This window comes from Chelonoidis abingdonii, chromosome 1, assembly GCF_003597395.2.
Source record: "Chelonoidis abingdonii isolate Lonesome George chromosome 1, CheloAbing_2.0, whole genome shotgun sequence".
Classification (NCBI taxonomy): Eukaryota; Metazoa; Chordata; order Testudines; family Testudinidae; genus Chelonoidis; species Chelonoidis abingdonii.
Window position 1 is genome coordinate 3656376 of NC_133769.1, and position 24610 is coordinate 3680985.

General features: G+C 41.5%; 1 protein-coding gene across 3 annotated transcripts in view; it reads right to left on the minus strand.

The window, feature by feature from the left end:
* EXOC4 (exocyst complex component 4) overlaps nt 1–24610 on the minus strand; it is a 634239-nt gene that overhangs the window by 329310 nt on the left and 280319 nt on the right. For all 3 annotated transcript variants that reach the window (XM_075063737.1, XM_075063746.1, XM_075063741.1), the window contains exon 10: nt 8065–8161. In XM_075063737.1, the coding sequence (XP_074919838.1) occupies nt 8065–8161 (97 nt within the window). The remainder of the gene's footprint in view (nt 1–8064; nt 8162–24610) is intronic.

The window sequence follows — 24610 nt, forward strand, 5'->3', positions numbered from 1 at the left end:
TTCAGTAATTCCTACATTTTAATGGAAGTAACAATGACCTTAATTTTATAAAACATCTACCAAAAATTAAAGCTTGCAATGGTTGTTTCTAATGCTGCCAGGCGATAGTTTCTAAGTGAATATACATATTTATATTTACATATATATCATTCATAGTATTTATGTATATCTAACAAACCCCCTCAGGGATTGTCAATGGGATTTGAATCCCAAACTTCAGCACCTTAGCACAGACAGATCACACTTGGCTGACAGAGTAACTCCAACAGGCAGGTATCAGAGGGGTAGCCGTGTTAGTCTGGATCTGTAAAAGCAGCAGAGAATCCTGTGGCACCTTATAGACTAACAGACGTTTTGGAGCGTCTGACGAAGTGGGTATTCACCCACGAAAGCTCACGCTCCAAAACGTCTGTTAGTCTATAAGGTGCCACAGGATTCTCTGCTGCTCCAACAGGCAGTAAACTATTATCCTCTAGAACCAGCCCCTAGAGGGGGTCAAAGCACATGCTGTCAGTATGTTATATATGTTCTCTCTCTCTCACACACACACAAGCTTTTCTCACTGTTTCAGTAATGGAATGGATGAAAGAGACAGGAACTTTCAAAGCTGCTGTAAGACAAAACACTGCTATTTTAGAATTATGGGGGTTAGTTTAATTTGTTAAATTAACCTCACCCCCACCAAATTCAAAACAACACAAAAACGTACCTGCCAGCAACTGACAGGTGTCCTGTCATTCATGTATTTAAATGTTGTGCTGTGTTTCCTGTGTCTCAAACTATATGACCAGATTGTCAAAATTGCAGCTTCTGTTTGTTATTCCCTTTTCTTTATGTGAGGCAAACTAACTACTCACTCTGCAACTGGATGCAGTTATTAGAAGATCAGTGATATTACATTGCATTTTTTTTTTCTTTCAAGCAGCTGCCTACTTATCTGACAGAGACTGCCTATCAGACAGACAGGTAAACTGGGGTGCCAAGACAGTTTAGTTTTCTCATTCCATTTCCTGACATGGATACAAATTTGCTAAGACGCAACTGCTTCTTTCAGGCTGATGAGCAGCATTTTGCTGTCTGTGCCATCCTGCAACCCTTTTAATTGCTGTCTGATCCTAATGAAGTGTGGCTGATATTAATAAAGAGATACCCCTTGAGGCCCTGATACCTAATATCCAAACAGTGTTCAACTGCATTAGGATCAACAGGGTATTCACAATTTGAAAAGTTACTGTCCCTATGTCTCCAGCGTCTTCTCGTCCATCCCTCCCCCTCCCCCACACACACAGCCTCAAGACTGCAGACATCTGTTCTTCAATTGTCTGGTAATAAACACACTCCATAAAGCATATGTAAAATGATTATTACCCTGAAGAACCATGTGCCTCTCAAATGCCAGCTGAAACAAACAAAAAAGAACATCAAACAAATGTTAGAACAGACTTGTCACTCAGGCTGTTAAGATTCCACAATGCACAGGACTTAGGATTTCGTCCTCCACATTGTCTTCTGCCAATGGGAGAGGTTAGTCCACTCACCAATAACACGTTCTACCTGTCACATTAACAATGCAAGCAGATACTGGTTATCAGTGGAGGATGAAGAAAGAAACTGGACTCTCATTGTGCTAACTTTTATACTTCAACATCTCCCACAATATGTAATTAAGGGAAATCAGATGTGTATTCCTTTTCAATTTCTAAGTGCAATTAGTTTTCTTATGTTCAAAACCTGCTAGTAAAAGTCTATTCTCAGGAATCATCTCTTTTTGAATACCCACTTGCCTTCTGAAAATCCATTGTTCATTTATTACATGTGGGGCAGTATATCATTAAGGGCTGTAATTAATCTGGGGGGTTTGGTGCATCCTACTTGTCCTAGTGGAAATTAGGACCCCTATCCCAGACCTGCATAGCATTTCCTCTCTCATTTCTGGCTTGCCATACCACATGAATTCTAAGGCAGGCACGCTTTGAAAACAGTTCACATATTTGTCCTCTCTGACATTCTGAAATCACAAGTGTTGTGTCTGGAGTAACAGTATATAAGAGTTCATAACATAAAACAACAAGTGCATTTTTAAAGAGTAGTTTTATTCTGACAAATGGCTACATAATAAAAAGCATCTCACTCAACAGATTTGGTCTCTGTGCACATTCACAATCATTTTTGCTGACTTCACTGATTAAAGCAAGTGTTTACTGCTCTTAACTCTTTGCAGTTCTGCAGAGCCAGTTCTGTTATGGAAAGGTAAACTTCATTGTATTGCTCCTTAATAATCAATTCTGTTGATGATTCACAAGTTCCAATCTTGTTGTAGCAATGTTGATCCCAGGATATGAGAGAGACAAGGTGGATAAGGTAATATCTTTTAATAATATTTTAGGTAATATATTTTATTAGACCAACTGGTGTTGGTGAAATAGACAGCCCAGACCTGAAAAACAGCTCTGTGTAGCTCAAAGCTTGTCTCTTTCACTAACCAATAAAAATTTTACCTCAGCCACCTTGTCTCTTTATTAAGTTCCAGTCACTTCCACCTGGACAAACCCAGTCAGGACAATAGCATTGCACAGGTAGAACCTATATTACTGGGGATAATGGGGATAATCCAAAGCCCAGTGGCATCTACAGAAAGACTTCCATGATCTTCAGCGGGCTTTGGATCAAGGTTTGATCCTAGTGTGCAAGGAGTACAGATCTCAATTTGATTTTCAGAGCCCAAGATGTAAATCAGAAAAAAAAATCTGAGCGTATTTTATTGGGAAATCACAGAGACACAGAAAACATGGAGCCCCAGGCTATCATTTAAACAGAGCTGCTTTTCGAAGTAGAAACACAAAATGAGAGATTAATTCAAACTCAGGACCAGAAAAGCTGGAGGGTTCTGGTTTAGAACACTCCACACAAGATTCAACACAGCAGGACATTAAGTGACAGCACACTCGGCTAGCAAAATGTAATATCATTGGAACATTCACTGGAATTTCAATGATCCTGAGTTGCTCAGTGCTTCCAGTCATTAAGAGTCTGAATAAACAACAGCTAGTATCTGAGGTATTTTTAAAATATTCCTGTTACTGCAAAAATTTAACTAGATAAAAAATAGAAAATATTAGCTTGCAGCAAGCTAAGGTGTGAATTCACCCCAAATTACCCTGTTGCATACTAACTGTCCATGTGGATACCACTGATGCACATTAACAGCTCATTAACGCACTTTTATCTAGGGTTTTGGAAACCGGACTAGACAAAAGGGTATTAATGAACTGTTAATGTGTGTCAGAAAGGGCCATGCAGACAGTCAGCCCAGGGTGGGGTACATTTCCATGTAAGCCAGTCTAAAGGAATTCTCTCAGCTAGGCCCTTAACACAAGAGTGTATAAGATACAACGTTGTCAAAGGTCTGGCAAACAAACATTAATTGCAAAACTTTGTGCTGTGAGTTCTCCCAAATGTCAACATTATTTACAAAAGTCCAACAAATTCTGCTCTTTTCATCCAAAAATGATGTAGTAAGGCCAGTTGGTTTTAAGGTCAGTGGCCAAATTACAGCCTGAGTTATCTGGTAAACCAGTACTTTGTCACGAATGTGTTCGGCTCCTGCTATTTTGCCTTATTTCTAGTGATTTTTTTTAGTATTGTTGTTTAGTTAAAAAAATCAGTGCCATCCTCATCCCACAAACTGCTGGGAACCAGCTCTCTCCATATTATGGCAGCTCTAATTTGCAGTTGCGGCAAGAAGGCTTTTACTGTGTATAGCAGAAGAAATTCTTGTTAATTACAACCAAACAGCCAGGTCTTCTACACACCTATTTATTCTCTTGATGGATATGGTTAGTGGCAATATGCTAAACAAATCACATTACTAACAACTCTCCCCTCCTGAGGCTCACCTCACTGTGGGGTAAGTAAAATGATAATTTGTGCCACAAAGCCATTTTTTTCCTCTTCACACAGTTATTGATGTGCTACTCCACAAAAGTAAGTTAAGATGTTGCAAATGCCATCTTTCTCACTGTGTGACAAGCATATTGTACTCCAAGATCTTTCAATCTTAAATCTTGTTGTAACGGCATTTATGACACAAATTATTTCCACTGCCTACCCATCAAGCTGGTAATGAAACCAGAGGGTGTCATGAAAATTGCTATTCAAAATGCATCATCTGTGTTGACTAGGGGGATGGGAGGTGGGAGTGAGAGGAGAGAGGAAACGGGGAAAGAAGTTTTCATTATACCTCACACACTTGTAAAGTGTGTCAGCGACAAAGTAATATCTGATTGTCTGTGACAAGCCAACAGAGTCACTAAAGATGAACATCCAGAACCACATGCCATAGCAAAGTGGTCACTTTGTATACCACATTACAATAATAGTTGTCTTTCTCTGTCATAATAAAGTGGTTGATGACTTTATGCAACATGCTTTCTGAAGCTATTTACACATTAGTTAATTGCCAGTACATTCGTTAAACGAGGATTTTAAATGCAGAGCAAAAGCTCCTTGTCAAATGAAGAAGAAAAAAAGTACAGCATGCAAGTTAGCAATCAGTGTTTCTTACGATGTAAAGGAGACATGGGGAAATAAAATGGTGTTAACAAAAATAATCCAATTCATTTATTGCTATTGACTCACACAGTATCACACAGTAATAATTTTAATATATGTAGCCCCTTTCATCCAAGGATTTCAAAGCACACAACAAATTTTAATTAATATATCCTTGCCACATATAGGTATTATTATTTAAGACTTGTAAAGATAGGCTATCATAGAATCATAGAAATGCAGGGCTGGAAGGGACCATGAGAGGTCATCAAGCCCAGTCCCTTACATTGAAGCAGGACCAAGTATACGGAGACCCTCCCAGTCAGGTGTTTGTCTAACCTGGAGGCTTTTAAAAACAGTGATGGGGGATTCCAAAACCTCCCTTGGAAGCCTATTCCAGAGCTTAACTATCCTTATGGTTAGAAAGTTTTCCCCAATACCTAATCTAAATCACCCTTGTTGCAGATTAAGCACATTACTTCTTGCCCTACCTTTAGTGGACATGGAAAATATTTGATCACTGTCTTCTATAACAGCTCTTAACATCCCTGCAGACTAATCAGGGTCCCCACCTCACTCTTCTTTTCTCAAGACTAAACATATTTTTAATCTTTGTTCATAGGTCAGGTTTTCTAAACCTTTTATCATTTCCACAGCTCTCCTCTGGACTCTCTCCAACATGTCCACGGATCTTTCTTAAAGTGGTCCACCCAGAACTGGACACAGTACTGTAGCCTAGACCTCACCAGTGCAGAGCAGAGCAGGACAATTACCTCCTTTGTCTTACACACAACAGTTCTGTTAATACACTCCAGAATGATACCAGCCTTTTTAACAACTGTATTACACAGTTGACTCATATTCAATTTGCAGTCCGCTATAACCCCAGATTCTGTTTAGCAGTACTACCTCCTAGCCACCTACTCCCCATTTTGTAGTTACACGCTTGCTTTTTTCTTCTTAAGTGCTGTACTTTGCACTGGTCTTTACTGAATTTCATTTTGTTGATTTCAGAACAATTCTTCAATTTTTCAGTCGTTTTGAATTCTAATCCTGTCCTCCAAAGTGTCTGCAAATCCTCCCAGCTTGGTGTCACCTGCAAATGTTATAGGCACACTCTCTACTCCATTATCCAAGTCATTAGTGAAAGTACTGACTAGTGCCAGACCCAGAACTGACCTCTGAAGATATGTCCTCCCAGTTTGACAGCAAACTATTGATAACAGGTTGCATATGGTCTTTCAACCAGTTGCACACCCACCTTATCGTAAATTCATCTAGACCTCAATTCCTGTTTGTTTCTGAGACTGTCATGTATGATTGTGCCAAATGCCTTACTAAAATCAAGATATATCACATCTACAGCTTCCCTGTTATTCACTAGGCCAGTGACTCTGTCAAAGATACATTACTTTATCTCCATTATATGACTGAAGAAATCAAGGCACAGAAACATTATGTAAGTTGCCTAAAAACAGTTAGTAAGTCATCTGCAGAGAGGAGAACAGAACTCTGGAGTTGACTCCCAGCTCTGATCACTAAATACAGCCACCTCTCCGGAAGTGGGAACACAAATTGAAAACAAATATTGGCGTGTTAGCCCCCAGGGCAAGGAACATGCTTTACTCCATAATTCTGACCCTGAGAAATAATAAATTCCCACAGCACTCAGACTTCGATGGCAATTGGGGGGTTTCAGTTCCTCTCTTGATGAGGCCCATGTTTGTAAAGTGCTGCAAAAACTCACACTAACATAAGTGATTTGGTCGTGACGGATGCAGAAAAAAAGAAGGTCCTCCTGGTAGACGCCACGGTGCCTTTCGAAAACCGGTCCCCTGCCTTCCACGAGGCCCGAGCACAGAAGGAGTTGAAGTATGCCTCACTGGCTGAGACCCTGAGAGCCCAGGGCTACCAAGTCCAGGTACACGCCCTGATTGTGGGAGCACTGGGCTCATGGGACCCCCGCAACGAGCCGGTTCTGAGAGCATGTGGGGTCTTTGATGCTATGCCCGGCTCATGAGACAGCTCATGGTGTCCGACGCCATCAGGTGGTCCAGAGACATTTATATCGAACACATCACCGGACACCGCCAATACCACACTGAGTAATTGAGACAGCCGACCAGGGAAATAACCCACTTCCTTCCCTGAGCGACCAAGGGACGCAACCCACCCATGTACCTATCCACTCCACCGATACTGACTTGGAGTCCTTATTCATTCCATGGGCGGCGAACCCGAGCCTACTTATTCACAGACACTTTAAAAACTCTTGCATCCCAATCTGGGTCTATGCCGGTTATGCGATATGTATGTATTTTTCCATCCTTGCAAACGATATCTGTAACCCCCCCATAACTCAAGCCTGACCCCAGATGTACAGTACCTTCCCTCTCAACCTGTGTATATTTCATTTCAAACATTTATTTTAATAAAATTTTTACATCTGTTAAATAATGTTAAGGGATGGTGCTATTCCGAGGTCTGTTCTGCTACTGGCTAGAGGAAAACCAGGCACAACAAGGAAGGGGAATCCCAGGTGAAAAACTAGAGGTGCAAGACTAGTTTGTAGGCTATTGCATGGGAAAAGAAACCTCATATTATTCTGCACTGATTATAAAAGAAAATTAATCACTAAATCACAAGGTGGAAAGGATGAAATTAAAATTGAACAGCGCTGCAATAAGCCTCCTATTTCTAACTAACTCAGCTCAAATATTTTAGAACTTCCAACAGCCCTTAATGAGCTTTCAGTTGAGAATTTCTAATGTATTTTAATAATTGATGCTGCACCCTAGACCAGGGACTTAATTTGCAGTCCGTAAGATGTACCTGTTTATTGAGAAATTAACTTACCCAGCAATACAGAAAATATTCCTCTGACTTTTATTAAACATAACGGACAACGAATGATAAACAATTTGTCACAAGCTGTGATGAAACTTTTCCCAGCGCTGATCAATAATAAATTACATTATTTCATGCAAAAGGGGCCAAAACAAGCAAGTAAGTCCAGCAGGAGATCCATCGAGCTTTAAGAGGTGAAGTGCACATCTGCTGTAAAGCTACCTGGAGATTTTTTACATAAGAACGGCCAAAGGTCCATCTAACTCAGTATCTTGTCTTCCGACAGTGGCCAATGCCACGTGTTTCAGAGGGAATAAACAGAACAGGTAATCATCAAGTGATCCATCCCCTGTTGCCCATTCCCAGCTTCTGGCAAACAGAGGCTAGGGACAACATCCCTGCCCATCCTGACTAATAGCCATTGAAGGACCTATCCTCCATAAACTTAACTAGGAGAATAACTTTACAGCAAGAGCATCAATACATCATCACTGCTATGGTATTTCATCTCAGAAACAGAAACAGACACAGAAATGACACCACTTCTCTCTACAAAACAAAACAACCCCCAACCCTCTCCAAGACAAACACAATTCAGGAAAGCACATTATTTCCACTTGCTCCAATTATTTATTTGTATTTATAGATACAAATATGAAACCTTACCTGAGTAATGGATGGAAGATGACAGTAATATTTCTTGCACCTGGTTTGCAGACAAACTTTGATCCACCACCTTCAATTAAATTATCATCAGGACCTCCTTGAAAACAAACACACACAAGGAGAGTTTTCTTACAAGATCTGAATGTACTCTAAAATTCATTAGATTCTTAAAATCATTTCAGGCTCCCTCCCTCCCTCAACATGCATCATGAAAGGTCTGTAATTAAATGAACATATTTCAATTCTTCTGTTAGGATAAACTGAGCTTCCAATGTGTAACTTTTTACTGAAAGACAAAATACAGCCAAGGATCACATCACCATTAGTAAACATAGGAGACTATATTCCTTCCTGGTTGTTAACAACAGTGTGGGTTGAGACTGAGCACCGAATTAGGTATCAGACTCAGTTTCTATTCCCATTGTTGCATCTGAATTGCTGTGTGTCCTTGGGCAAACCATCAACTGCCCCGTGCCTCAGTTTACCCACCTATCCTTCTTAGATACTTATATGGCCTGTTACTATAGTTCTGAAATGCTCAGATATTATTAATAGATTCTACCCTCACAAGACTCCTAGAAGTATTGCTCCCATTTATTAATGAGGAATCGAGTTAAAGTCACTTGTCCAAGGTCACACAGGAAGTCTGTGGAAAAGCAGCAATTAAAACCTGGGTCTCCCAAGTCCCAGGTTAGTGCCCCAACCACTGAACCATCCTCTCACAAAAGAATGAGTGTCTCTATTGCTTGAGCTAACAGCCAGGCTCTGGTAAACAGAGATGCCACCACCTACGTTTAAGAGATATTTGGAAACTTAACTATAACATCTGGAAAGCGCTTTTGATCCTAGCACGAAAGGCTCTATAAAAGTGCAAAATATTATTGCTGGTGTTTGTTTTCTTAGGAGCTAGCTTGGTTTTTATATTGTGTATCTTATGATATCATAACTATTGTTCCTTTTTATTTTATTTTGTTTGTGCAGGTCCATTGATTTTTTAGATCTTTTAGGTAAAGTCTTTTAAGAGTCAAACAATTTCCCACATTGTTTGACTCTTGTGACTTCTCTGCCGGGATCCCAGGTACAGTACATGTAAACCCAGTGTTTTGCAGATATAGCAGAAATAAACATCTGATTTGACACATTCACTTGCATCAGTTAATCAAACGGCCATCTCTTGGAAGGTACAGTACACACATACTTAGTGTGATTTACAGAGTTGAAAACTGGACTAAAGGTCTTAAGATCAGAAATGAAACACCAGTCTTGTGTCATTACATCTGTACCAAAGTTACTGCCACAGATAAATCCCACTATCAGTTGGCTTTAAGCACAGATATAGACAGAAAATAACTGTGAAACTGGCATTTCCTTACTCGACACAGCCATTCATTCTGTGTGTCATATCTCTTGACAGCTGCAAGACTGTACTCCCCTTAACCCTAAACAAAACAATGGGAGAGCAAGCTGGAGTCTATTCTGCCTCAGATGTGAATGACAAAAAATTCTGACTGTGGAATCTTTGATCATTCAATATACTATATTACCCTATCATTGTGGCCGTTTCCCCCTGTCACTCAGCACTGCTCACTTTGTGGTTGATAATGGAGGCTTAAACACAACCTTCTGCCCTGTTTTACTTCCAAGTGTTAGGCTCTAAGAACCTGGTCTGAATCTAGCCCTAAGCAATCTAAGTCAGTTGGGTTATGTTTGTAAGGATATTTTGGTGGTGTTCTTGGAATGGCACATAATACACATGAATCATCCATTAATTAAAAACAAACAATAAAGAGCCTAGTCACATTATTTTGATAGCCTCTTTCCCATCTACAGTACTACCCGAAATCAAACCAGTGGCAGGAAAGTACTATGCTCTTTGACCTTCATGTCTATCTCCCCTGACATGGGAAGAAGACTCAATCTTGAAAGGAAGGGGGGGGGGGGGAGGAGGTGAGAACCAATGAATAAATGACTCCCATTTTCATTTCAGAGTGAACTTTACATGCCTCAGTCCTTTGCCTACCAGCCAAGACACACAAAAGCTCTACCACCGCTAAATCTATGTGGTTATTATGTTAACAATCTTAGTACAGAGATCGGGGACCAGTCAGGTCTTTTTGGGTCTTTTTCTTATGTAGGCTCCTATTACCCCCAATCCCATCCCGATTTTTCACGCTTGTTGTCTGGTCACCCTATATATAGAACAGTGTTTCTCAACCTTTTTGATACCAGGGACCAGCTTGTCACCTTCCTAAACTGCATCAGGGAGATCTCAGGGACTGGCGCTTGTCCACAGATTGGTTGTCGAGGACACTGATAGAGAACAATTCTCAGCCCTGATACTGATTCAAAGAGATCCTCACACTGCCCCTTATTAGGCAGGTAAATGTTAAAATTCCAATTAAATACATAGGAAACAGAGGTCTTGTCCACACTTACAGTGCTGCAGCTGCCCTGCTGCAGTGCTTAGTGAAGTCACCACCTATGCCAACCAGAGAGCTTCTCCCGTCAACACAGGTGCTCCACATCTCCAAGAGGCCATAGCTATGTGGACAGGAGCAGCTTTCCCATCAATATAGCACTGTGTACACCAGGAGTCAGGTTGCTCTAATAGTGTCCCTCAGGGGTATGGATGTTCCAACATACTTATACCGACTAAAAGTTTGTAATTTAGACCAGGGCTGAGATACACAGAAGTTAAGTGATTCTGAGTCAAGGGCAGAGCCCAGAGCAGACTTCAGGACTTCCAAGTCTTGACCTCTAGGCTCCACTATACAGTATTTCTATGTTGAAAATCTTTGTCAAAGATCTTACTGTATGCTGTATTGTATGTCCTTTATGAAATCGTTAAAATGGGTGGACGAGGTAGGGGAGTGAATTGATCACATAAACCATGGGTATTTAGATTTACTTAGACCAGTAAACTCAGCTCCCCAGATGCGTGTATAAATATTAACAGAAGAGTTAGGGCACATTAAGACATATGAAAATTTCTGTGCTAACAAGAGGATTCAATGAACACACAGAACTAGCTAAGGATACACAGTTCATAAATATATTCTATTTCCAATTAAAGAAAGGACACTTCTCAAAAAATGAAACTGAAATGTTTATGCTCAAGCTAACTTAAAAAAAAGCCCTTAAAATATGACAGAATTTAAATCTGGAAAGGAGAAAAAATAGTACCACTTAGAAAGAAAATTATTCATTTCTCCCATTAACGTCTGACTCTGCATTTTCCAGTGGGGTCTGTCACTAACTGACTTATTGAAGAACTCATCCAAGCATGAACTATTGAGGCATGAATTAAGAAATACAGGCTCAGATTAAGAAAAGGGTGTTATTCTTGTTACGTCAAGTCACCCTGCACTAATCAATATTATTGACTGGGACGAACTTCATAGCAAGGAATAAAACAATCTGTCTTATCTGCTCGAGCATATTATGCAAGAGAGTTAGGAAGAGCACTGCTGGGAACAGCAGAACTCAGGCAGAAGGATACACTTTTTAATCTTCTCTGCTCCTAAACTTTCAATTAATAATAATAGATGCTCTGTGCGTAGGTGGGAGCTGCAAAGAAAAGTAATTTTATTTATATTAAAATATTGAACCGGAAAGATATTGATTCACAGAGCTCATTTCCAATGATGTCCTGAATATACAAAAACAGGCACACCGCTGCAACAAACCTTTCTATTACAATATAAGCTATAACTGTCCTCATTCCCTTGGCCTCTCCTTGCGCTGTGACCTCCCACCTCTACTCTCTGTCTGAACTTAGCAGTATAGACACATAGATACAAGTACACTGTGAAAAACCGTGATTTGCACAAGAGAGCTTATTCCTGATTCCAAGCATGGGTGCAAACTGGCTTACGGCCTCTTTGCCTGCATACAAAACGAGTACTCTTAATGCAGACTTTTGGTCTGCCTATCCAAATGGTGCAGATGTGCAGTGGCTGGCCAATGATGGCTGAAATCCCCTGTTAGACAAGGCCTTAAACTAAGCTCTTCAGGGCTGGGACTGTCTTTATTTTGTAACACACTATATGCATGGCCCTGCCAACATAGCATCATCTGTCCCATGCTCCTAGCTGCTCCACACCAGTGGAAGGTGTCTGATCATCCATCCTACAAAGGGTACATCTAGACAGGAAAATAAACCCAGGCAGCGAGTCGCAGAGCCCGAGTCTACAGATTCAGTCATGCACCACGGCACTAAAAATAACACAGTAAATGTTCTTGCTTGGGCTGGAGCCTGAGCTCTGAGACCCAGCCCCACCCCCACCCTGGGTCTTAGAGCTGAAGCTCCAGCCAGATCAGGAACATCTACCCTGTTATTTTTAGTGTCATGACAGAAGCTCCACGAGCCAGGTTGGTAGACTTCGGCTCTGAGGGTACATCTACATTCGATCTATTGTGGATCGATTTATCGCGTTTAGTGTAGATGCGATAAATCAATCCCTGATCACTCTGCCATCGACTCCTCTACTCCACCGTGGCGAGAGGCAGAAGTGGAGTTAACAGGAGAGCGGTAGCAGTGTCATAAACAAATAGCTAAGGGTTAATGTTTCTTTTACCTGTAAAGAGTTAACAAAGGGAACCAAACACCTGACAAGAGGACCAATCAGGAAACCGGATTTTTCAAAGCTTAAGGGAGGGAATTTGTGGGTTTTTCTTGGTCTTGGGTCTTTGTCTGTCTGTGCTCTCTCAGCTATGAGAGGAGCCATTAGTTTAATGGAAATTTTCAGCCCCTACAGCGGTCTGCAGCAGGGAAAACAGAGTTGATGGAAGGGAACTGGTTTGGATAGGAGCCCCAGTCCCCTTCCTTTCCAAATAATTTGGAAAGGGATTAGATCACGCTGTGCCTCAGTTTCCCTTCTGCAGGGAGATAGGGGGGAGATAAAAGTCTCAGCCTGCCGTGCCATATTGCAGACTTTTTCCTGGGTTACAATTACATGTCATGATCCCAACTTTAGTTCTGAACACAGACCCACCAGGCAGGCACAAAACTCACCCTCAAATAGCAACACCCTGAAAACCACAACACCACCCCAATATTACAAACCTAGGGGAATCACAGGGTCAAACACTCACGTTGGAAGTCCCGCAGCCTGTTCAGGTGAGTGAGGTCACTGAGAGATTATTCCATCCTGTCAGTCTCCACCGGACCAGAAGAAGCTGTCTCCCTCCAGTGAGCAGGTAGCTTCTCCTCCTCCCCTCCTCCCCCTCCCCTCCCCAGCGGCTGGCTCTGCCTCCCTCAGCGTCTCGGGTTGCCTCGCTGCTGCTTCCGAGAGACAGAGGTTAGAGCTGCCTTCGGCCAGCCGGCCCCGTCAGGGGAGTATCAGACACAGTCACACAGTCGCGGCCGGGGGCCCTGAGGGCCCGGGCAAATTGCCCCACTTGCCCCCCGCTCTGGCGGCCCTGCTAGCTGGTTATAAGCAGAGGGAAGGGTTTATTTTTTAAACTGCAGCCAGAGAATTTTTTTTTCCTTGTCCCTGCTAGCGGTGCATAGGGAGGGCTATTAAAGGTAACAACGGTCCTTCATTAAACAAAGCAGCCTTAAGTGGTCAGCAAAGCACTCCAGCCAGAACACATTTGTAAAACAAAAGAGGGTTTTCTTTTGCTTTTTAACTGTTTGGGAGAGGCTAGTAAGTTATAAAGGAGTTGCTAGGCAGACCCCAGGAGACAACAGAGAGACAGCAGTTCAAACAACCACCACCAGAGGGCACCCCAACACAAGAAAACAGGAACCATGACTACCAAAGAGGCCCTAAAGCAGGAACGAGCAAGACTAGAGGCAAAGGAACAAATCAAAGACGCAGACCACAGGCGAGACCTGGGAAAAAAAATACAAAAGATGGAGCTGGAAAAAAAAAAAAAGACGCTGCCTACAAAAGAAAACAAGCAGCCAAAGAGGCAGCCCATAAAAGAGAACAAGAAGCCCACGATGCAGCCCTCCAACAAAAGAGGGAAAAACACCAAAGAAGATGGAAAAACAGAGGGAGGCCCACCGGCAGGCCCTGGAATTAGAACAGGCTAAGAAACAGAACCCAACCAATCCTAACCACCCATCGCCAGTTGTTGTTCAACCGCACAAGAAATTTCCCATCTACAAGGCAGGTGATGACACTGAGGCCTTCTTAGAAAATTTTGAAAGAGCCTGTACTGGGTACAGCATCTCTGAAGACCAGTACACGGTAGAGCTCAGGTCACACCTCAGTGGACCCTTAGCAGAAGTGGCGGCTGAAATGCCAAAGGACGCAGTCGATCCCATGCCTTGAGGATGCGAGGTAAGTCGACCTAAGATATGTCGACTTCGGTTATGCTATTCTCGTAGATGAAGTTGTGTATCTTAGGTCGATCCCCCCCAGCGTAGACCAGGCCTGAGACTTGCTGCGGGAGAGAGGGGGGGAGTAGGAATGTGCGCGGGTTTGCACACATAACCAAAGAAACCAGTGGCCTGCCAGCGGAATCCCTGGCTGATCGCAAGTTTAGGAGGTAGATGATAGAGAGAGACAAAATATCTACTTTCCCCTCTAAAGTGTTAGCATGATCTGCTAGGAGAGTTTTCACAGTCAAGCATGAGGTTGGGAGCCAAGCACTCCAGAATTCTCTTCCTACATGCTATAGGCAATGTGCTTGGGACAAGTTACTTCCTTTTTCTGTGCCTCGGTTTCCCCCATTTTAAAGTGGGAACAACAGTATTACCTTCCTGACCAGGGAGGGAAAGGGGGTTGTGAAGCTTAACCAATTTTGAGTCATTTCTAAGAACTTTAAACTAAGTGCTGAGTGCCATCATCACAGCAATAGCTACCAGTAACATGGACGGTATGAACTAGCTATCCATGTTTGGTGCAATACTGTATTACGGTATATGTAGAATACCAGTAGCCATGTGGAATCTAATATAAACAATTGCTCCAGAAATGTCTTCTTCTTAGAACCGTTTTATTTTGGTTGCTTTTTTAAACTTGAAAATAGTTTATGGCAAGGAACTGCAATAGCCACATTTTACAGCAACTAGGAACGCCTTAAAAGTGTTGCAGCTGTTACAAGAAATACAGATGTTGCACTAGTTTCTTTCATGAGTACCAGCTTGCTGATTTCATCTGTTGAGTAATATATTACAAGGGAAAAAAACTTGAGGTGAAGTGAATTTTTTTCAAAGTTAAAGATATCCTCATGCTGTGCCATCAGTGAAGTGTCTCCACCTGAATATCTTCGTGAGTGGGAGCCAGAGATGGGTCCATTACTAATGTAGCAAATGTTTCTGTAATGGAGCCTGAAATTTCATGCTACACAACGAGCAAACAAAAGATAGGAGCAGATTACTAAGAGACCTAGAATCTCAGGATGCAAATGAATGAGCAGCAACAGTAATTCTCTGATTTTTCCATCCTGCACTTCTCTTTGTAAGAAGTAACTCCCATCAGGCATGCCCACTCCCAACTCCTTATTCCCATGCTGCTTGGGTCTCAAAATGATTTATCTCGCTGACCACTGGGAAAGTCTCTTTGTGCCACGGTGACCCAGGGATCTCTCTTACGAGCCAAAGTGGTACAGACAGAAAACTTCTTCCTCACCCATTCAGCAGACAAGAGGACAGAGGAAGAAAGGTAAAGGAGACATGTTATTAAATAAAAGTAGTAGCCAAGAGTCACTAAAGCCAATACCAAATTCCTGACATGGCTTGGAAATCTCATAATCAGGTTACATCAGTACACGAGGAGCTCATGCTGTGAAGACCCATAATCTCAACACAATGTTGAAAGGCAACTTGGGACATCATATCATGATTTCAGGGCTCTCGGCAACTCAGTTCTTTAAGTAGCAGCTCTCCAGCTCATCAAGACGGAGTGTCACTGCCCTCAAAGACTTACAAGTGTATGCACCTACTTAATGTACAGTACATGAGGAACACGTATTATATTAATAAATATTATGATAATGCCTATGCTTAGCTCTTCTAGGGCACCCTTCATCCAATAAACTCAAAATGTTTTGCAAATTAATGAAGCTTCACAACAATCCCACAACGACTGTGATCTCCACTTTGTGTATGAGAACACTGAGGCGGAGAGAGATTAAGTCATTTCTCCCAGGTCACAAAGGAAGTCTATGAGAAGTGGGAACAGAACACAGATCTAGAGTTTAAGTCATGTGCCTTAACCACAAGATCATCTTCCCTGAACTGTTAAGGAAAAAATTATTGTTTCTAGACTTTGTACCTTTAGAAAACAATTGCTATTGTCTGTATCATGATGAGAAAATCGCAATTCCTGATTGTCACTTAATATTAACATTATTTCTCCCTATTCCAGGCTTTAACAGACACAAAAACTAATCATGAATAGCCCTGGTAGGAGCAAAACAATCACTGACAGGAGGGAAAATTTCCCTATTACAGCTACTGACACTCCTTATTGCTGACCTGTAACACTGCAGTTATTCTAATACTAGTCATCTCCTGAGCATGGATTGCCAGTTGCATGGCAGATGTGAGAGCTGAACACATAAGACAAAAGCTGGTTGAAACCCTTGATCTTATTTCAGTGGTGTAAGAACTAGAATACATTACAATTCAAGCTATCAAAGCTGAAATGTTGAGGGCAAAACCAAAACTTGATGTTCCTAATTCTAGGAGCTGCTAGTTCTCTTATCAGTACCAGTATTTTTAGCGACTGTGCAGCAGGAAAGATTAGCATTACAAGGCTTAAGTAAGGACTTGCAGGAATGGAAAGTGGTTTGTTTGTTTTTTTCCTTTCCATCAGCAGAAACTAGACATCCACCAAAAATGATCCTTAGTGTTGTACTGGATTTGCTACTCTTCGAATTCATGTTTGATGAGAAATTAGTCACTGCTCAAGTTCTTAGTTTACGCCTAGATGGTGCTCAACACACCAGAGATGAGGCTGCTCAGCATCTTGCAAGAGGCTCTCAGCATCTGGTAGGATCAATTCTTCTGGTAATAAGTAAGAAGAGGGTTTCTCTACTAGAACAGTCAGGGGGAAGCTCTTGCACTCTAATAAGAACACTTTAAAAAGGTGCAATTTCTAGCACTTACATAATACTTTACAATATACCTGCAAAGCATTGTACACACATTACCTAATTAACTGCTCAGACACTATATCTGCCTTAAATCATCCCACCTTCAACCCAGATCCACTTTTGTATTTTAATATAGAAAGCTTTCACTGTGCTCTGTAAGGTTTAACCCTTTCCAAACCATCCCGTTTACTGAATAGGTCTTGCAAGCCAGCTCTAATCAGCTGAGATATTGAAAACGTGGGTTACATTAACTTCACAGAGATGCAGAGAACCTATCCTACCTGCTCTCTTTGTTTCCAACCCCTTTGCCAGCATGGGGCAACTGCACTTAATTCATCTATTATGGCAAACTTCTATCAAAACAAGTTTTTGAGGCACATACTGACCAGTTTTTTGATACCTCTCTATGAGCAAAGCTGCTTTCTCACTAAGTCACTTCATGTTAATCTATGTGACCATAAAAAACAAACACCCCCACCCCCACCCCCATCACAACAGGCTTGGAAGCCACAACCATTGAATGAACAATTCATCATGCAAATCACTCAGGCCTTCCCCTGCTTGAATATAAGAACCAATCCAAACTCTAAAAAGGAAAGGGAACCAATTTGGCTGCTTCTGTCCTTTCTTGAAGTTCTTGATTACTTAAGGATCAGCTGATATAGATTTGTAATTTTAGGCTGTGCATGTGCAGCCTCAAGGCATAGAAATAAAAATGTCCATTGGTATGAAAATTTCCATAGTAAGCTGGACATCAGCTGCTGCACAGATACTGCCAGCAGCAAAGCAGATTCTTATAGAACAGATGACAATGAGAAAGACCAGGGGCTGATCTCGGTTACTGAATAGCAAAGCATGTGTTCATTGTTTAATTGTATGCTTCCAAACATTTTTTCTATTAAAATCTGCAAGTCTGGGTTCCTCTTTTGTATTTCTGGTTTTTACAACACAACTATCTTATCACTGCATTAATTGAAAGGAGTGTGCAGGGAATGAATGAGGAAAAAGATACAGGAAGTTCAGGTACAAACAGTCTTCACCTGCAGAGTCTGGTTAACAAAGGTGACATGGTTAGATTCTTTATCATTAGTTGAGGGGCTCCTGACCTATCTCCAAATGGAAATGGGTGGCTCTTTTCCTGGAACCCAAACAGTATTTTTCCAGCTACCTTATCTATCTAGGGTATTTTTAAAGTGGTTACTATGTTAGGAAATGCCAACCAGTACAGACTGCTGCAAAATGTCTTGTCAGAAATATTGGCTATCGTGAACATATTAAACCTGTCTTCCGCTACCTATACTGGCTCACCATAGAATAATGAATCAAGTTCAAGTCCTTATCTTCAAAGTGCTCCATTGCCTAGGCCCAGGATATCTAAAAGATAGATAATCTAAAGCTCTAAGATGAAAACTGTGGTTGACAGGTTCACTTCTCTGGCACAATGCAGCTTTCTACCATAAGAAATCTCGTCTGTGTAAGAAAAAAGAGCTTTCTCCAGGGCTGACCTCAGACTGTGGTACCAACTCCCACGGGAACTAAGGACCATCACAAACCACACTCTGCAAGGTGCGTTTCTTTTACTTGACTTCTCTAATGTGCACAGAGCAATACATATATTGAAACAACCTTATCAAAACAAAACACTTCACTACACACACATCTCCCCCTTGGTACAGGATAAGTGAACAAAAGACATGACAGAAATTAGTCGCATTGCTCAATGCACTATTAGAAGGTGCTCAGATACTACAGTGATGAGTGTGGTATAAAAACCTATATAGAACAGAACATGTTGGTACCTATTAGCACCTAGATGTTGCATTAACTACAGCATGAGCAAGCTCATTGCCCTAGAAGCTGGGAATGTCCTCTTAGCATAGGCACTACCAACTCTGTGTTTGACAAGCTTGTTGGTGCACTGAATGAGGCAGGGGTCCAATGGAAAAATTGTATGTGATCACGTACTTACAGACTGCATCGTAACACCTATACACAAGCAGACAGGATTAAAATTGCACAGACTAACTTAAAACTTGGTATTTCCTAACTTCTGAGTGCTTGGCTTTGCAACTTTTTCTATTATTCTTTTAATGTAAGGGTTTTTGTTTTACATATTAATAGATATGCTTTACTAACTTGCTGCTAAAATTTCCTTTAAAACGTTGCCAATCAGTTGATTTGGAGGGTTTTTTTCCTTTGGAAGAATATAATCAGGAACTTCACAAAGCACAAATTTATTCTAATTACTACAGTCAGCAGGATATGCATAAAACAATTCTGAGAGATTTTAAAAATCTCAGGCAACTGAATATTTGCTGTGAGTGGAACACAAAGGGGTATAATGGATTGCCTATGGATCTGGAAGTGCAGAGATCTGGACTAACATTTTAATGGGAGGTGAGCATCCAAATCCCTTTGGCAACTTTGAAAATTTCTAGGATTTTTGGATTCTAATGCCAAAATTTTAACTGACTTACTGGCTCACATGAGACAAGGTACTGAAACTTCCTCTATTCCCTCATCTGTAAAATAAGCCGCCATACATTTTTTATAAAGGACTGGGATATACAGATGAAATTCACTGTGCTCGTGCAAAGCATTATATTATTGTTAGAAAAATACAAGCTAATATTTGTGGATTTTTTTTTGGTTGACTTTCTTTTCTTTGTTTTTTTTTAAAGAGTTAGCAATTTTCTATCATGCTGAGTATCAGTATCAGTAATGGCTTTCAACCCGGTGAGAGTAAATTGGAACAACACATATAATCTAATGAAATTCACTATGGGATATATGCTGTGTGTTTTGTTTACTCAAGATTTCCAAAGTTCCTTCAGGAATTGTTTCATAAAGATGTTTTCCCCTCACCTGCAAACGTGCACACCACTATGTTTAAAGGACTCGGGAAGAAAACAATTCTAAGAGAGTTTTTAAAACTTGTAAGTACCCCATGATAAAGGATATGGAACCCAGGAAAAAATTATTTAATGCATATGAGCCCTCCCCAATTCTGTATTTAAAAATATATTATTTTCAGAATTTTTGGGGTCACAAGGTGCCAGAACAACAGTTCTGGAGACTCAAGTCAAGAGCTAAACCCACAATACAGATATAGTGCAATGGTGTGTAATAACCGAAGCTTCCCCAGATTGCCATACTTACGAACTTCCACACTGCCATGAAAGGATCAGCTCTAGAAGTGGGAGGATAGTTCAGTCTCCCAGGGCACATTAATCCTGTAGTTGCCCTGCTCAGACTAAAGTGAGGGCCAATTGTTGTTGTAGTTTTTGAGATGCAAACATTTTCCAGTGGAAACTGTAGTGACACCATTAAAATACATTTTACATAGGCCTCAGAACAATGATGGCAACTACTATGAGGCGGAATTTGGATGACTGACCTAGAAGTGAAAGGTTCCATAACCCTCTGAGCAACTGTCATTCCCAAACTCACATCCTTCCTGGGTTTCAATTTTATTAATGGAAATACAATCAAGTTCAGCACAAAGCTTCTCATTCAAACTGGCTTTTCTTCGGGTTCCTACCTCAGGAGTGCTCAGCCCACAGACTAGATCCTCTTTCACACTCTAGAAAGATATTCCAATAAAACCACTTGCTTCAGAAAATTGGTACAATGCACATAACTTTTCTCCAAAACAGGAGACGGTTCATCTAAGCAAACAATGCCAGAGTGTAAAAATCCTATCAGCAACAACCTTACCAATGCAGCTCCACCTGTTCTCCCACAGGGATAACACATATACAATGATCACTGTATTTTACTTTTAAGTACATGCAACCTTCCTTTTGGACACATACGGACTTATAAGCTCTGTTGTTTTATTCAAAATTGTACTGCACGGCAGTGTTCCCTCTAATTTTTCCCACGCATGCGCGGAATGAATTTTGTTATGTGCACCAATAGGGAGATGATATGTGACAATCACCCTCATATTGGTGCACATAACAAAATTCATGTGGTGCGGGTGGGACCGAGGGGTTCGGAGTGTCGGGGGGGCTTAGGGCTGGGGTAGAGGGTTGGGGTACGGGGGTGTGAGGGCTCCGGCTAGGAGTGCAGGCTCTGGGATGAGGTCGGAAATGAGAGGTTTGGGATGCAGGAGGGTGCTCCAAGGCTATGGCAGCGAGAGAGGACTCCCCCCAGTTTCCTCTCCCCGTAGCAGCATCTGGGCTCGGAGGGAGAGGCACCTCTCCCTGCTGCAGCAGCTCCGGGGTTGGGGCTGTAGGATACGTACTCCGCCCCCAGCAGGTCCAGGCCAGGGCTGGGTTCGAGCTGGGTCGAGCCACCCTGGCCGCAGCTGGGTTTGGACCAGGGGAGCCCTTCCCCCGGCAGGTCCCCAGGCGGGTTCCCTGAGTGCCAGCATGGTGCTAAGAAGGCTGGTGCATGGCCACACAGCTTACAGGGAACTTAGTTGCACAGGCAGTCTTGAGACACTGCAAATTTCTGTTACAGTAGGTCAGCCTTGGGTTAATACTTTCGTATTACCTTCTATTACCTCCTGGCTGGATTTTTATGATTCAGGAGTGAGAACAGATATGAAGCAGCCAGTCTAATTTAAAATGAAACTAAGAACTCCAAATAATATAATAAATGAAATGTTATTTACAAGTGAATAATGTAAGTTTCTTCCACAAAGCCCTTCATCATCAATGCATCGTAAGACTAGAACATCTGCATTTGATGAGATATGATCATCATCTAGTGGTATCTGGTAAATTATTGTATTCAAGATGTACTGCCTGTTTTAGTGCAAGACTACTCGCTACATTCATAGAATAATGGGGCATAAGACGGTCCCTTATTTCCCAATAGGAACTGGTCCCAACACATCCAGCAGGTCACCAAGTGAGGGACCATCACTTCCACTCCTGCAAAAGAAAGGAAGTTGGCTGCTATGCCAGAGAACACACAGAAGCTTGCCTCCACCACATAATACACCAGCCAGTGCACCCCAGTAGCAGTTACTTCTCCCTTGGAGCAGGTGAGAAACCTAGGAGAGAATTGTGACTCAGAGCCAGAATTCCTTGCAGGTCTGCTTCTGTATAGAGCAACTACACACAGTCCCTATAAACATGACAGTTGTCTATTTACAATCTAGCACCTAAAGTATGAATTCCTTGAGGCAAGGACCATGCAATATTGAGAAATGTCCTAAAAGATACTCAGTCCCGCAACTTCTAAATATCTAAATTAATACTGGTCCTAAATTACTAGGAATAACCAGTTCTTGCACCACCCTCAAAAGGCCCCATATAAAGTATATTTTCATTCTAAGATCTTTCAACGTACTCACAACAAAGCTCTAGATTTTCAAAAGTGCCTGTGTGACTTATGAGCATTTTTGCTCCTAAACCACATACAAAATCCTACCCTTTTTTCTCTGCTAAAGGCAAGAAATGTTTCCCAGCACTGTGAAAAATCAAGGATGGACAAGAGCCCTTTGATGAGAAAGTTCTATCACACTGTTTCCTTTGGTGACCTAGCTGACTATTCCCTGCAATACAATTCCTAGTGCTTTGTCCCCTTGTTTATTTTGATACTTTCAAAGTAAAGTTTAGAGACTCCTTTAATTAACTATTTACAAGTGTTAAAAATAGTAAATACTTTCATGCCGAAATCCTCATTTTGATTTGTTAATCCCAAAATTCAATATTGCAGTTGCTTCCTGACTTCTCTCCAAATATTGTCCCCCATCTCTCCAGCTTTATTCGCACGAATTACTGAATCCATCTCTCTCCATCTCCATCTCGCTGTGACATATTGCCTGCCTTAGGATACCATTAGTTTTGAGCACACTAGCTAGTTTTTGCTTGCAGACCTTGGCCTGATTCTGAGTACCTGATAATAGTTTTAAACCACTTCAAATCCATTGACTGAGTTAGCGCTGATTTTTACTGGTATAAGTGATATCAGAAACAAGTCCCTGCCATCAGTCTAATAACCTCTTGGTTACATTTCTACTAACAAGGAACACTCATACTTTACCATTGTTCTCATTACCCTAAGCACTCCCTATGGAAGTTGTCTCACCAGGTATATCTTAACACTGGGCTGACTGTGTATGGGTCATGCCTGTATATTTCCTTCTTCATTTATTTACCTATTTCAGCATATATAACTACTGCTACGAGCGAACTCTAGGCATCCTTGATAATCCTTTAAAATATATAAATAAGCAAACAGGCCTTCTCCAGTTACTCGGAAAAAGTAACAACTCCAAAGCAGCAAAATGTACACAAAATTCTATCTCCCAAAAGATCCTCCCACCCCTACCCAACCTCATCAATCTCCCCTTCTCCCTAAAAGCAAGGGAGCAAGCGTGTAGCATGCCCTGAAGTTCAACAAACTTGGTCTGTTTCAGACCAACAGCGGGGGAGGGGGAATGATTTCAAAGGCAAGGAGATCAAAGAGACAGTGCCCAACCAGCTGGGGCTCTTCTATTATTCCAAGGAAGCCCCAGCTCAAGCACCTCCACTGACCACAACTACAGCTGCAGGGTATCTTCTGTACTTAGGTCCCATCCATTTAAGGTTCAGAGTCACACCACTACCTTAAAATCAATCCAGAGTACAACAGACAGCCAATGCAGCTCACACAACCACATGTAATATATTAACGTTGTTCCATTAAACACCCAGATTCTAGCCCCAGATCTGCCACCAGCCTGCTGCGTGATTTCAGCAAGTTAGTTCTGGTCTCTGCTGTTTAGTTTGCCAATCCATAGAATGAGAATGATGATTCTTACCTTCCTTTGTAAAGCTATTTCAGATCTATGGAAGTAAAGCACTGTAAAGGAACTAAGTGTGATCATATGGCGGGGGGGGGGGGGGGAGGCACAACAGAGTATTACTTGGGCCCTGCAAATTTCTGCTCTATAAACGGAATGAGCCAGATTAACAGAATGAGAGCTGATAGCTTGTTTGAATACATCTTAATTTCTGGACATTATGCAAGTAATGGATTCAGATATGGTCATGCATTTTGATGCCACGACATATTGTTCTGCTCACGTCCCCATGTCCAAATCTTTTAGGCTCCCCCATACTGCCTTGTCTGAGATCCAGCACCATATGCATTCAATAAGTTGCTCTTTAATGTTTCAAAACCTGATTTATTAGTTTCTCACACTCCATTCTGCCTTGAAAAACTGCAATGTGCCTCATTTTCACAGGCTGTACAAAGGCTGAGGTCAGTTTTGACTCTACTTATTCATTTGATCAGAGTGTCAGACGCATATGTAAAGTCTCCTTTTAGCTTCATAATAAGTTTAAAATTCATGCTTTTTTTTTTTTTTTTTTTTTAAGTTCAGGACTCAGCAGCAGGAACTTTGATTAATGTATTTGTCAGCTCGCATATTTACTATTTTGGTTGGTCTCCCTAAAATTAACGTTTACAGACATAAGCTGTTCCAAAGCATGGGTGCAGCACAAATCCTTATCTGAAACCAGAGCAGAGAACGTGCCAGTGCTAATGAAGTGTG